The 14,562-nt window shown below is 38.1% G+C and overlaps 1 protein-coding gene across 4 annotated transcripts in view; it reads right to left on the bottom strand.

The window, feature by feature from the left end:
* The window catches only part of PICALM (phosphatidylinositol binding clathrin assembly protein), a 125,379-nt gene that overhangs the window by 60,280 nt on the left and 50,537 nt on the right, over nt 1-14,562 (bottom strand). For all 4 annotated transcript variants that reach the window (XM_067568757.1, XM_067568739.1, XM_067568745.1 and 1 more), the window contains exons 5-11: nt 13,496-13,589; nt 12,828-12,939; nt 10,320-10,426; nt 8,818-8,859; nt 7,855-7,940; nt 2,526-2,649; nt 1,937-2,073 (exon numbers count right to left, since the gene is read on the bottom strand). In XM_067568757.1, the coding sequence (XP_067424858.1) occupies nt 1,937-2,073; nt 2,526-2,649; nt 7,855-7,940; nt 8,818-8,859; nt 10,320-10,426; nt 12,828-12,939; nt 13,496-13,589 (702 nt within the window). The remainder of the gene's footprint in view (nt 1-1,936; nt 2,074-2,525; nt 2,650-7,854; nt 7,941-8,817; nt 8,860-10,319; nt 10,427-12,827; nt 12,940-13,495; nt 13,590-14,562) is intronic.

Raw genomic sequence — 14,562 nt, 5'->3', positions numbered from 1 at the left:
CACAGTAAGTGAAAGTTGAGAAGCTGTGAAAACAGTAGACACTGAATGCAGGCAAGAAGGAACTGAGTGGTGGCAAGTCCATACCTCCCTATATGCCCTCGTATGGAAGCATGAGGGTCCGGGCTTGCAGACACTGCTTTGCAATTTCTGGTCTAGAGTGCCATATGGTGGAGAATCCATCGGGACATATACTCAAAGAATACAGCATTACTTAGATTTCGTCCATCTGGGTTTGAAACTTTTATAACCTGTATTGCAGCTTGTATATTATGATAAAAGCATACTTAAGTGATAAATGTTCAGATAAACACAACTCTTAATTATCAGATAAAATGTTTGTTTTATTTTCTCTCTTTTGCATTAATCTAACTTTCCATGAATAGGCCCATTTTATAGTAACTGCCCAACATTAAAGGGATAGTGTAAGTTACATCAGTATGTTCCCTTCAACACACTGAAGTGCAGCATCAGTGATTCCTGTAGATCAGCAGGAATAGAATTATATTGCATACTAAGAGACCCAAAATTTAAGTGCCCAAAGATATACAGCATTCCCATCTGAAGCATACGTGCCTTTGGCCATAACTGAAGATATCAATTATGAAGTTCTTTCACGATCCCTTGTCAGCCTATCAGTACACTGATATTGTTTCTACTGGGATCCACTCCGCCAGAAATTTTAAAAGAAGGAAATGAAAAATTACGAAAAAATGAAAGTAAAATCTGACTCATAAGGATGCTACTCAAGATATGTTCCTGAACTACTTTATCTTCGCCATGAGAGAGAGGGAGAGTCTGCAGAATTATATATAGTTACATTTATTTAAAAAAACTAAGGCAGCCTGAAACAGATTAAAAGACGTATAAACTTTTCAACTGCAAATGTCTGTCTATAGAGCAACTTTTCTGGCTGCTAAAGTAGCTTTGCCAAAGCTGTGGATTTCAGACAACTATCAGAGCGAGATTAACAAACGTTTTTGGATATCCAACCAATAAAATTACATTAGGTCATTTTAATGCTTTGTCCTTTATCAAGCAAGCAACTCAAATGCCATATACTCTTGTGTTTTTACCTTCATGACTTCAAGTTACTGACACCAACTGTTCACTTCTTTAATTCTGAATGTGTTGTTTGATTGAGATACTTGCTACATGGTTGGTGTCCTATAAATCATTTCCTATATGTGTTGTCTAGTGGGAAATAAAGCCTACCAGAGTTTTTGAAGAACAAAGAACGAAGAGAGGAAATGTGCAAGTTCCCCTGTGAACTCCAGAGCAAGAGTTAAATATTCCTTGGGTTCAAATCCTGACCAAATCCCTGCACAGTCTGGCACTATTTGGTATGACTAATAGTATTTTTATAAACAAAGCCTAGAACTGAACAGCAGGAACCACTGGTATGTGAGGCCAGGACCAGTATGCATTAATTCTCTGTCTGAGAACTTGTATAGCTCCTTTACCCTACTGGCGCTCATCTCCTCTTTATTCAAACCCTTCCCCTCAAATTCTCTTCTGAAACACCCACAAATGGTTGCCCACATCAGTAACCCATTTTAAAAATAACAGATGAGAGATTAAATTAAGCACCATCCTCTGGACCTATCAGTGAAAATTTATATTTGACCTTTGCCAATCTATTCAGTTAGGTCCTGGGGAGGCAGGGAGTACATGTGTTGAGTGTAACATTGCCATTTAGATTAAGAAGAATCACAAAGATCATTAGCAGCTTGTTATCAAATTAATCTGAAGAGGAATTCTTTCTACATGCCATTTTTACATGAATGGGATGTTCTCTGAAATATCTACCCCAAAAAAATCAATTCTTATGGATGGACTCTACGTAAAAGCAAATTTTTCCAACACACAATGGCAGTGTAGAGCTGGATGACCACAGCTGGAGCTAACTAACAACTGAAACATAACTACTGAAGCATACCTGTTTGAAGAGCTAGGGGTGGAAAAAATATCAATGGCTGGTGTAGTCATTATACTTCCTGCTGTAGTAGACACAGGAGAGGCTGCTGTTGTTAAAGTGGTATGAGGTTTCTTTGCAAGTTCTTTTAGACGTTGTTCCTGTTGGGAAAGTGAGCTGGTGTAAGAAATTATTCAGAAACAAGACTTGTTTATATAGCTACTGATGTAAGTAAAACAAAACTCTAAAGAATTCTCTCTTTACTTATCTGATACAATAAAATTACAGTCACATATAAATGTCTATTTACATACAGAAAGAAAAGCCAGTACATTCACCGGATTAAAAGATTCAGTTTCTAAAACAGATGTGTAACATAACTGATGAGGGGAAAACCCTCCACATCTTTTATGACATACATACATACATATAAATAAGAGTTCTACATAATGAGTCCTGTAGCCTTTGTAAACACTGCACATTTAATACTAAGTTTGCTGGTCATTGTTTTTCTGAAGACTGTAAGAAACTCCAACGATGAGATGCATACGCACAGTACGTGCAATTACAAAAGTGCCCTTTACTATTCCTGGAAAGAGGAAAACATACCTACCTTTAAAGCTTTTAAACGAGCTTGTTCTTCCTCTAATGCAGCTTGTTTTTCCCTTTCATCCACTTTAGTGAGAGACAGGCCAGTGCTTGCAAGGGAAGAGACTGCATTGGAAAGGGTGGTAGCCCTGATAATTGAACAGGGGAAAAAAATGGTTGTTCATGTGTGTCACATGATGGGGACAGCTGACACGAAAATGTTTTGCTTGCTTTTTCTCAGTTCCTTTATAGAATTTGTAATCTTAGCCTGTATGACATACAAATCTGAGATTATATAAACCAGCGTTAACTTCAATATTTATCAATGTAGTTTTATTTTTTAAAGTGCAACATTTAAGTATCTATACTGCAGAATAGGAATGTCTAGAAATGGTGCTATTTATTCTTGTACCCTGGCTCTGTGATCAAGCTCCTTAGATATGCCTCTTCCACGATGTCTCATATGAATTCACGTTGTAGCTTTTTTCTGTTCCTCTGTTAACTTATGAAAATTCAATTTAGAATGATATTTGTACAGTTTGGGAAGGAATAGAAAGTTCTGGTAAATTAGATACTATTTTAAAATACAGTTAAATTAATGAGTTCCAGAAAGGTAGCCGTGTTAGTCTGTTTTTAGCAAACCAGTGAGAATCCTGTGGCACCTTAAAAACTAACAAATTTATTTGGGCATAAACTTTCATGGGCAGAAACCCATTTTGTGGACATTTGGTGTATGTGCTTGGCTAAGGAGCCAATAGGGCAAAGCTACCATCTGTGGGATTATGACTGAACTCCTCTAAGCCAGAATCCCCTCTAAACATAACGATATGCAGTTTTATCTGGTAAAGCGAATGATTAGAGGTCTTGGGGCTGAAACGATTTCAACCTATTCTCAAACTTTAAATGGGTAAGAAGCCCGGCTCGCTGGCGTGGAGCCGGGCGTGGAATGCGAGTGCCTAGTGGGCCACTTTTGGTAAGCAGAACTGGCGCTGCGGGATGAACCGAACGCCGGGTTAAGGCGCCCGATGCCGACGCTCATCAGACCCCAGAAAAGGTGTTGGTTGATATAGACAGCAGGACGGTGGCCATGGAAGTTGGAATCCGCTAAGGAGTGTGTAACAACTCACCTGCCGAATCAACTAGCCCTGAAAATGGATGGCGCTGGAGCGTCGGGCCCATACCGGGCCGTCACTGGCAATGCCATCACCAGCAACGGCATCCAACAAAGTGGGTTTCTGCCCAAGAAAGCTTATGCCCAAATAAATCTGTTAGTCTTTAAGGTGTCACGGGACTCTCGCTGTTTAGTTAAATTAATGCAGGCGATCTGGCTCAATTATGAGACTACAAATGCACTTCATACAATGCATTACATTCCCAGGCAAAAGAGTTTTCATAGATTCCAAGGCTAAAAGGAACCATTTTGATCATCTAGCACAGGGGTAGTCAACAGGCGGACCGCAGGCCAAATCCAGATACTTTTGAATGGACCCCAAAATCTTTTGACTTATTATTATTATTTTCTCTGGAGTCTGGACCTTAACTAATAAATTTGGATCTTGACAAAAATAATTGACTATCACTGATCTGGTATAACTTCCTGTATAACCCAAGCCATAGAACTTCCTCAAAATAATTCCTAGAGCACATTTTTTAGGAAAACATCCAATCTTGATTTAAAAATTGTCAGTGATAGGGAATCCACCACAACTCTTGGTAAGTTGTTCCTATAGTTAATTACTCTCACCATTAAAAATGTACACCTTATTTCCAGTCTGAATTTATCTAGCTTCAACTCAGACTATTAGGTCAGAAGGGACGGTTATGATCATCTAGTATGACCTCCTGCACAGCGCAAGCCACAGAACTTCACTCACTCCTGTAACAGACACCTAACCTAAGACTGAGTTACTGAAGTCCTCAAATAATTATTTAAAGACTTCAAGGTACAGAGAATCCACCAATAAATGACCCGTGCCCCATGCTGCAGAGAAAGCCGAAAAACCCTCAGGGCCCATGCCAATCTGCCTTGGGGGGAAATTCCTTCCAGCCATTGTATGTTTCACTTTTCTCTGCTACATTGAAGAGCCTATTTAATGTCCGTTATTCACATAGATACTTATATAGACTCTAATCAAGTCATCTGTAAACCTTCTCTTTGTTAAGATAAATCTATTGAGCTCTGAGCCTCTTATTAAGGCAGGTTTTCCAATTCTTTAATCAATCCCATGGTATTCAAATTTGTGATCACATTTTTAAAAGATAATGGGAAAACAAAACTGCTTTATTTGACATATTTGCTTTGACAAATCTGCTTTACTTTCAAAATAGACTAAAATAAACATTTTTTATTTTAAATATTCCAGTAAAAAATAATCAGTTTGATTTTATTTTACATTATTGTAATTTTAACAGTACAAGTGTAAAGGAAGAGGACAAAACCATTGAAGACTGGCACTAGCCTACTAAAATTTAGTTTAAAGTTATAGTCCTATATTTTAAGGTCAATGTAAGCATGTTACATGGAAGTGTAATTTTTAATTTTGTTTTTCTTAAGTTTCAGTAGCAACACAACGAAGTGGCTGACTGTCATGATTTTACTGCCAGAGACATTCACAAAGAACCTCCATTCCGTTAAACTTTACTTTGCGTTTTAACAAATGTTACTAAAGCAGTGGTGCCATTCATTGCCACCACCTTTTATGCCATTTAGTGCCTGATCTCACTGACATATTTCAACTCATGATTTCAGTACTTTGCTGAGAAACAAAAGGACAAAGGACAACTTGATATATTAAAAGACGTAATGAAGAGCAGGCATATGTGTTGAGTACTTTACAAAAATGCAAACACGGATTTATAGGAACAATCTAATTAATAGTATGGAAAACTGAAGATTCCGAAGCAGCAAGCAAAAAGCACCAAAAGCTATAGAATCTCAAGGTGAGGTCTGAAAGTTCTACCATTATGAAGGCTACCACCATTACGTGAATTGTCCTCAGTTCGGTCTACTCTAGTTGCACTACATTTAGGCCTGGTCTAACACTACAAAGTTAAGTCGACATAAGCTTACTTGTGCATGTGTCTACACTTAATTTGTCTCCGACTGATTAAAGTGCCCCATTACACCAACATAATACCACCAGCTCCCTGAGCATCAGTGAGCCATGCTCTATGTTCACAGGTCGATGCAGCTTGAGTGTAGATGCTGCATTACATGTCAACCCTAGTAGTTCTCCAGCAGCTGTCCCACAATGCCAAGCACTGACTGCTCTGGCCACAACTGTGAACTCCACTGCCAGAGGTCATGTACACCTGCAGCATCCCCCATCCCCTGCCCCATTAAAACCCCGTCAAATTTTTGAAATTCCTTTTCCTGGCTGTCCAGGTTGGTGAGCACACCACTATCTGCTCTCCATTGTTGTGTGCAATTACCCAGCTGACCATGCTGGTTACATGCTTCAGACAAGCTCCTGCCTCGAGCAGTCAGAAGACAATGCATCTCCCGGGCCTGTAGGGAGAGGAGGCTGTGCAAGCGCAGCTTGGAATGAACTGTAGGAATGCTGACATCAATGAGCAGATTGTTCGGGGGATGTAGGACAAAGGGTACGATAGGGACCAGCAGCAGTGCCATGGGAAAGCCAAGAAACTGCAGCAGACACGCCAAAAGGCCAATGAGGCCAACAGTCAATCTGGTGCTGAGACGCAGACCTGCTGCTTTTACAATGAACTGTATGCCATCCCCACCCTGCATACCACTAGGGATACCTCCAAGGAGCCTGAGTCACATGCACCTGCTGGGAACAGCAAGGAGGAGGAGTACAGGAGACCGGGGGATCCAGCTGTGCTGTGAGCCAGGACTTGTTTTTGACTCCACTACAGTCTAGTCAGTCCCTGCAAGTCGAGCCAGATGCAGAAGAAAGAACCTCGGGTAAGTGTGTAAATGCATTTTCCATTCATGAAAAATTGATAGCACTGTAATTTACTTGTATTAGAAAAGGTAGTGGCACAACAAAGAGTTGCTATCTGCTTTTCATTCCCCTCTAAAGTTAAGCAGGAGGATCCATGCAGAGCAGTTTGTGTATGTACACATGGATGACCCTTGAATCCTCCTGAGAGATGCTGATGTAACTTCTATGGAAATACACTGTAATCCTCTCCCAAAGTTTTCTAAGGATGGCACCCTTATTTCTTCCTCCACAGTAGGAGGCCAGTTGGCGATTACTGCAGTGATGCCTGCAGAAGATAACAGGCTATCGGCATAAGGGGCAAGGAAACTTTGAGACACCAGCAGCAGCTGTACTCTTTCTTTGTAACTCTCAGGAGTCAGAAATCAGCTAAAACCACCATCACCTGTAGAAAATGGTGCCAGTATTCACAGCCACTGCTCTATACTCAGTTCCATAAAACTGAAACAATTCCCTCCTTGTTTTGCTCACTCCCATGGGTCATACTCACAGTTTGAGCTGAGAGTAGCACTGGGCACAAGTACTTCAAAGCAGAAGTGTCAATAAGCATGTCTTGTTTAACACTTCAGGGCAGCAAGAAAAAGGGGGGGTAGTTCTGAACTTAATTTTCACTTAAATCATCCCAAACCTGCATTACTACCTTGACCTGGTTTTCACTATGTCCCACAGCAAACTGGCTAACAGGAAATCATCATGTTCCCTGTGGTTCTTCAAGCAGTTCTGCAAATACCAGAGAATCATGCATCTTGGACTTGCAACACTCATGACAACAGTAGAGAGCTGTGCAGACTCTATGTATCTGTCCGAGATGGTGGATAGTGACAAGTTCCACATGGGTTTCATGGGAAAGTCAAAACAGGTGCAAAAATTACAGGACAGAGATATTATGGGATAGAGAACACTACATTATGGGAAGCTGACCCTTTGCGCCCAGTCACCACTGCACAAGTCATTTCTGCCCCACCATGCATTGCCAAAATTACTCAAAAGACAGTGCTCTGGTAGACTGCACATGGGCATACCTACCGATGGTGAACCGGACTGTGGATTGACAGAAATATTCCTGGTGCATGTGCTCAGCGTAGACACAAGGAGCAAGTACTCACACACACAAGCAATATAGTAACTGCAGCAGCTGTTTGCCAGTCTAACTTGTGTTGGCAAAACTTTGTAGTGTAGACATGGCCTGAGACTGGAAAACTTTATTTAACCAGCAAATATTATGCAGTCACTAGCATCAAATACATCAACTGTTTCAGTACTGCAACAGCAACATGATGTTCATTTCAATACAACCTATACAAAGTATTTCAGGATGGGAATTTCAAAGTAAGAGACCTACCATTTGATTCTTAACACAACTATATAAGAGGACAAGGGCACATATACCTGCTTGCAGCTGTGGAGTCTTTGATTTTCTTTCCCTCTAAAGAGGCTAAATGTTGTTCCAAAGCGTCAAGAAGACTGCTTGGTGCCTGCAAAAGGGCAGTGAGGGCATAGATATGAAAAATCCAAGACAAAACCAGGCACCAGCTAAAAATAAAAAAAAAGAAAGGTATGATCCTGTCACCACAGTGCCAGAAAATGCAACTGAGGGTAACCGGACATGGTCTACAGCTCAAAATACTGAAATCACAATATTTTGGCCCTAAGCACATAACATACTGAGCAAAGCATTTTACATTATCAGGTGGTACAATATCATCCACCCTACTATGTCAATTCTATTACTCACATTGGTTCCTATCAAAAAAGCAATCCATGAAAATGTAAGAAAGTAAATTCTAAGAGAAAGCAGACAAAAGAAAACAGACAATTGACATTAGTAGTCTACGTTACAAGTGAGATTAAAAAGGAAGCTGTACCCATCTGAAGCAAGACACACAAAAACATGCATTGAAAGTCTTTAAAAGTAATTAACTAGCACTTTGAAGCCTTTTGCTGAGAGTAGCCACCTTGCTAAGTGATTTTATTTGTGAAAGCTGTATTATGAGATCTCCTACTATAGACATATCAGTTTCCATCATACTTTAAAATTGGTTTTAAATTTAGGAATTTCATATTTATTCAAATATTTGACTTCAATTCTCTATTCTCTGCTCTCAAAATGACACTAATTTGACACTTAATATATTGCAACTGTAATTTGTTTGCATTTTCATATGTTAGGATCCTGGAATTTGGGAGTGAAAGACTATTGCTAGTCAGGGTTCAATTTAGTTATATCTAAAAATTTAAGAATATGGTGATAATGTATGCAAGAAAACCAATAAATGACTCCAAATTTTTCTAAACATGCAACCCAAGCACAGAAACAAACATGTATTCACATATGCATAACAGTTTATCTACCTGAGAAAGATCTGGTATGTCTCCTCTGTCAATTCCAACTTGCTGTAACAAAAAGGATTCGAGTATTAAAGCCAATTAGTGTTTATTTAAAGATTACATTTCTAAAAGAGAAATCATGTTAATGTGATATCATGCAAGAAAAGCAAAAACCCTGTGTAGTCTTTTTAGTTTACATAAATTTGAGCTCTTGTAAATTTTTAGATTAAAAAATATAAAAATATGTAAAGGAAATCCATGTTAATAAACGTATACATGTGGCTGTAGTGAGATTGGTAGAAAACTACTATAATAGTGAAAACAACAAGAGTCCTGTAGCACTTTAAAGACTAACAAATTTAATTTCTGCAGACATAAGCTTTCATGGGCTGCAACCCACTTCATCTATGGTTATCAAACATTAGTCTGTAGTGCCCTTCCTGATGGTCCGCAGAAGAGGAGGTTTTGAGAATCAAGCAGATAATGACTGTTAGGAAAGGAGATTCATAAAAGCATCTCTCCTACAATGTAAGCATTGAGAACTACTGAGACAGTATGTATTTGGAAGAACAAAAATAGTATATTGCATTGATATAACCCCCTTAATCCTCCAGGTCCCAAAGCACTCTACAAGCTATACAACATAGACATCTTAACTGAAGAGCAGCCATCACTGTTGTACAATATCATAGTGGTTTCATAGTGTAGACTGACACTACGCAACAGTTTAGAACAGTGAAGTGATGGTAAGTACCATAACCGACTAAACTGCAGGGAGAATTTTAGATGGGCAAAATGTAATTACCCTTTCTGGAATTTGATCAGGATACTAAATTAGCACTCTACTGTTCAGAATGAAATCTCTTCTGAAGGACATTAGGCTCAACAAAGATTCTGAAAGATACATGCTACTACCCACTAAATCAACAAGTAAACCATGAAAAAATGCACTACATGCAACAGAAGTTTTTTAGGTGCTGTAAAACTCCTTGTGAAGTCCCATATTATCAGCTTCAGCCATTGCCTTTTAATCTAATGTTGATCCATACATTATTTCATCTCTTGAATTTCACATAGCAGAACTGTTAGTGCCAAACAAAAAAGGGCTAGACATTGTCTCATGGAAAGAAAACAAAGACTACCCACACACATACACTTTTCTTGTTCCTAAGTGAGTTTACTTTTTAAAGATTATTAAGTGCAGCTATATTGTGTGTATACATATTAACATGTAATATCTCCCTTGACCACAGTAGCCACTAGCCTGTTATACACTAGGGCATTTATACATTTATTCTTATGTCCTCTTCTCAGCAAAGAGCAACTACTGTGAACTGTTGAAATTTTTATTTCTTTCAATACAGAGGCCCTTAATGAGCTGGTATTTTTGGTATTAAACTCTGATACAATGCTCCTTGCTGGATATTAAACCTGCCAAATGGAAAGGAAACGTAGCTGGTTTATCAGAGTTAAGTATTTCATAAACTGTTTGAGCATGAGGGCAATTTTGGCTCAGTAAGATTTACCTCTGCAACTTTGAGGAATTCTGAGATTCTTGTCATTCTAGTGAGGAACTTCTTATATATGTCAAGGCCTTCTTTGCACTGGTTTTTTTTCATATCAAAGTACTTTTCTGAAAATGGGAAAGGTATTCGTCACATAAGAAATATACTGTATATATTTTAAACAGAACGTGTACAAGTAACACTGTATAAAGCAAGAAAAGAGTTACTTCACATGTCACAAAAAAGAAAATGTATCTGCAGGCTTGTTTATTCACTTTTCCATGTTAACAGCATCATGATACTATGATACTGCATCAGAGATGGAAGAGCAGACAAAACTAACCTTAGCGTCTGTGTTTATGCTGGTCAAGATAAAGATACAAATTAACGAATTTTGTACATTTTCCTTTCTCCAGCACTTGATGTTTCTGGTTCAGTCTCGAAAGATGTTCAGTCTCCAAAGAGTCTTTAGTGCGCACACACACACGCATGCAAGCGCACGCACACACACACAAAAATGTGGAACTCAGGCAAGAAAGTTGATCAAATAGGTGGGTTACTAGTCGGGTGTTTACAGAGGCAATTGTAACAATGCATACAAATTAACTTCCTCCCACCAGTTAAAAAACCCACAGTATATGTGATAGATTGAAGCTTCTCTGTAATTTCTGAATACTGCATCCTGACCTGGTTATTAGGATTTTTATTCAGCAAACACTTGTGGGTTGCAAGGGACAATGCTTGAACTGTTAGCTTTTAAAATTTTACCTACTTCCCAGCCAACCTGAGAAACTGGTTTTGGACCAGAAAGACCAACGCCAAGGAAAACAGAAGGGGGAAAAAAACTGTGCCAGTTTAAAAAGGCTTGGTCTTTCAAGAGAGAACAGAGAACAGTGGGAGCCAGACTGAGAAAAGCACACTGGGGTGCTTGAAGTTAGATCTGCCTAGTTTACTGTCAGGGATAAGCTGTTGTGAAAGATAAGTATGCATGTAGCTGTTAGTTTTAAAATCATCTCTTTAAATGCTTTGTTTCTGAAATAAAATAATTTGGTTGTAAAAAAGCTGTCTGGTCAGTATATTCACCACTTATCAGATTCCAAAAGGGAAAAAACTATAGATGCTGAACCCAGTTGGACCTGCCAGGGAAGCAGAGTTAATACACAGGATACTATAGCCCAGTGTAAGTAGGAAAACTGAGGAAACCCATCCAAAGAGAGGAAAGGACACAAAGCCCGACTCTTGAGAGAGTGCACTCTAAGACCAGAAAGTGGAAAAAGGTGCAGCCAGACCTGGAAGGGATTTATTTTTTAACTTTCAAGACTTTCTAAACACTATATTAATCAAATGCACAGATTATTTTTATTCAATGTTTTAAAAATATATGAATTAACAGCCTTTATGGAATAAAGGAACTTAATGCCACTTCCCTCAAAGTTTTCTGGGACTGTCAAAACAGCTCAAGGCCCCATCTTCCTTCTATCCCACAGGACAACCACCAGCCTGACAGGATTCTGACAACCTCCAAGAAGGACTCCTCCTCTCTTTCAGTGTGATTTGAATATGTTGACTATGGCAGCCTACAAAGTGCTGCTGCAGGAAGCACAAAAGCTGGGGCTTTTTCTCCTGAGAAGTAGCTCTTCCATGACCTATTTATGCTGTGCATTTAATACGGCAGCTGCATGTCAAGTTTTTGCTACGGTCTCACTGAGACACAAGAATCAGATGAGGAATGAAGATTTGTAACCTGCAGAAGGTTTCGAAATCCTTCAATATGATTTATCATTGGGTCTTACTGGTCTCTTCTTACAAGAGGAAGGGAAAAACCCAGAGTCTGATATTCTGATCCAGTCACAGAGAAGATAACGATATGTAGATGTTTACAGCATAGGAAATTAATGTAATTATATTCTGCTAAAAAGTCATTTCTTTCAACTTAAATTTTAACATTACTTAGAGGTTTAAGTTCCTTTGCCTCTCCAGAGTTGTGGGACATGAAAAGATACAGGTAATTCAGCCTTTAAGGCATACTGTATGTGATAGATCATGCTACAGTTTAGTGCAGGTACTCATTTCATAGTGATGAGAATCAACATAAAAACCTTCATAGCCAGCCAAATATCCAAACAACACATTTTTAGAATTAAGTTCTAACTACAAAAGCAAAACCCTCTATGCTTCTTTAACGATTTCACAGCAGAGAAAAAAGTGTCAATTTTGCAATTTGATTTTGAGCTCACTGACAGGAGGAAAAACAGTTCAAGGAAAAATAATTTTCCATGCCAAAAATTCTTGGACTAGCTTTGTTTTTAGGAAATTGCATACTTTGGATTATATGTAAGGAAAGTAGTAATTAGGCAAAAGAATCGTTGGCAGTAAAGCTGTCCCAAAACACTAAAGACTTTCTTAAAGCAGTCCATGAAAAAAGGAATAAGACATTCTAAGATACAAACCACTATACATTCTGAAAAAAAATTATATGCCTTTGCTTCCTGAACACACAAAGAACTAAAATTGTAGAGTAATATTTACCCAAAAGGTTAATAATTCCTTCATTATACGCAGCAAAGAGTCTAATGGCATCTTTGAAGAGGAGCATGAAGGCAGCATTAATTACACCATTTGTAAGCTCATTGCTATTGACCTAGGGAGATTAGAAAAGAAAATTAGCTCAACTGGACTGACACCTTATCAGAAAACTCCCAGTTAATAATTAAGTTTTAATATTCAACCCAAAAACATGCTTCCCATTGACGAATGAATTGCTTAGAGAACATGGCAACTTTGCAAGTTAAATGGAACTTCTATCAGCAGCAAAGATGATAAGATAAATAATCAAAGAACAGCATGTCAGCAAAAATATATGACTAATAGTGGCCAAAAGAATAACCAGAATAAATTTTGTTTATTGAAAATACTTCTTAAAAGCATGTACCCCTAAATGAACATTAATAAAGTGGTCTCTCTATTGGAGCATCAGTACTTTATGTTAAGTGTACCAGATACAAGGCATTGTTTCAGGAGTGTTTTGCTCTTCAAACCAAGTACATTGGAGTGGATACAAGTAGTTAAAATATGAAAGGGAATTTTACTTCATACATCTTGCCTCACTCATTTTCATAGCTTATGAAAATTTGTAGAGGAAAAGTCCAGCTGTTTTGCTTGACAAGGTATCTGATGTGTGCAGTAATTAAACTTACATTGAAGTCAAGAAGTGCATCCATCTGATTTTGTATAATTGGTACGGTTTTGAGGAGTTTTTCTGTGTTCATTGTCCTCATGACTCCATCAGCCCTATTATGCAAACAAAACAGAAAACAAACCACCAATTGGATTATGAAAGAATATTTGTATTAGTTAATATGAAACACTGGAGCATATGAAACAGACCAAAAGAACAGAAATGCCAGAGGCAGCATATTCACATGATGGAAGTAAGAGGCACGCCTTGTGATACTCAACAAGTTGTCTAGCCAAAAGAATGGCAATTATTGTCCATGAGAGCCATAATCAACTCTCCTTGGCCAGAAGATAATGCCTGTGATGGGGTCTTCAAGGACTAATCTTTATTCCCTGAGACCAACAGAAATGGCAATGCTTAAAATTATTATACTTCAATCTAGGATGCAGTGGGTGGCTATATAAGTATTAGCAGCCTTAAAGAAGCTTGTTTCAAAAACAGAATTTAAAATATTCTAAAAAAGACTTTTCAAATAAGCTTTTGAAACCTATTTCTGAAACAGAAGTTGCCTACACTTTTCTGATTGTCTAAATGTTGTTTCTACTGTAAGTCTAGGATTATTAATGAAACCTAAAAGAGTAGTCAAATAAGCATGACATGATCTTTTAAAGCTTGTCTCTCTCACCAACAGAAGCTGGTCCAATAAAAGATACTACCTCACCCACCTTGTCTCTCCAAGATCTTTTAAAAGCGATCATAAAATGTAGGATTATAAATATACTATGTGAAAATTGGCAGTTAAAGGAACACTGAACAAAATTTTACAATGACATTTGACAAGTTTTTAATATAAAATAATTGGATTTCTTTTAAAGAGACTGTCAGTTACCTGTATCCATTTAACTTTCATTTCATGATATATTAAACTAGATATCCAGAAAAGACAAAGGCTAAGACAAAAAGAAGGTGCCACAGGAGGAAATGAACAGTAAGCAAAAGTAACTGATAGTGAATATTTGCTTTCTACACTACACAGACTTAGAAATAACATTCACTTTATGTAAAAAGGCTTGACATCAAAGTCAA

The sequence above is a fragment of the Emydura macquarii genome, unplaced genomic scaffold (assembly GCF_026122565.2).
Source record: "Emydura macquarii macquarii isolate MOO-44397 ecotype Brisbane River unplaced genomic scaffold, CSIRO-AGI_Emac_v2 contig_318, whole genome shotgun sequence".
NCBI classification, from domain to species: Eukaryota; Metazoa; Chordata; order Testudines; family Chelidae; genus Emydura; species Emydura macquarii.
The sequence above is the reverse complement of the archived record's forward strand: the minus strand, read 5'-3'. Positions and strand labels throughout refer to the sequence as shown.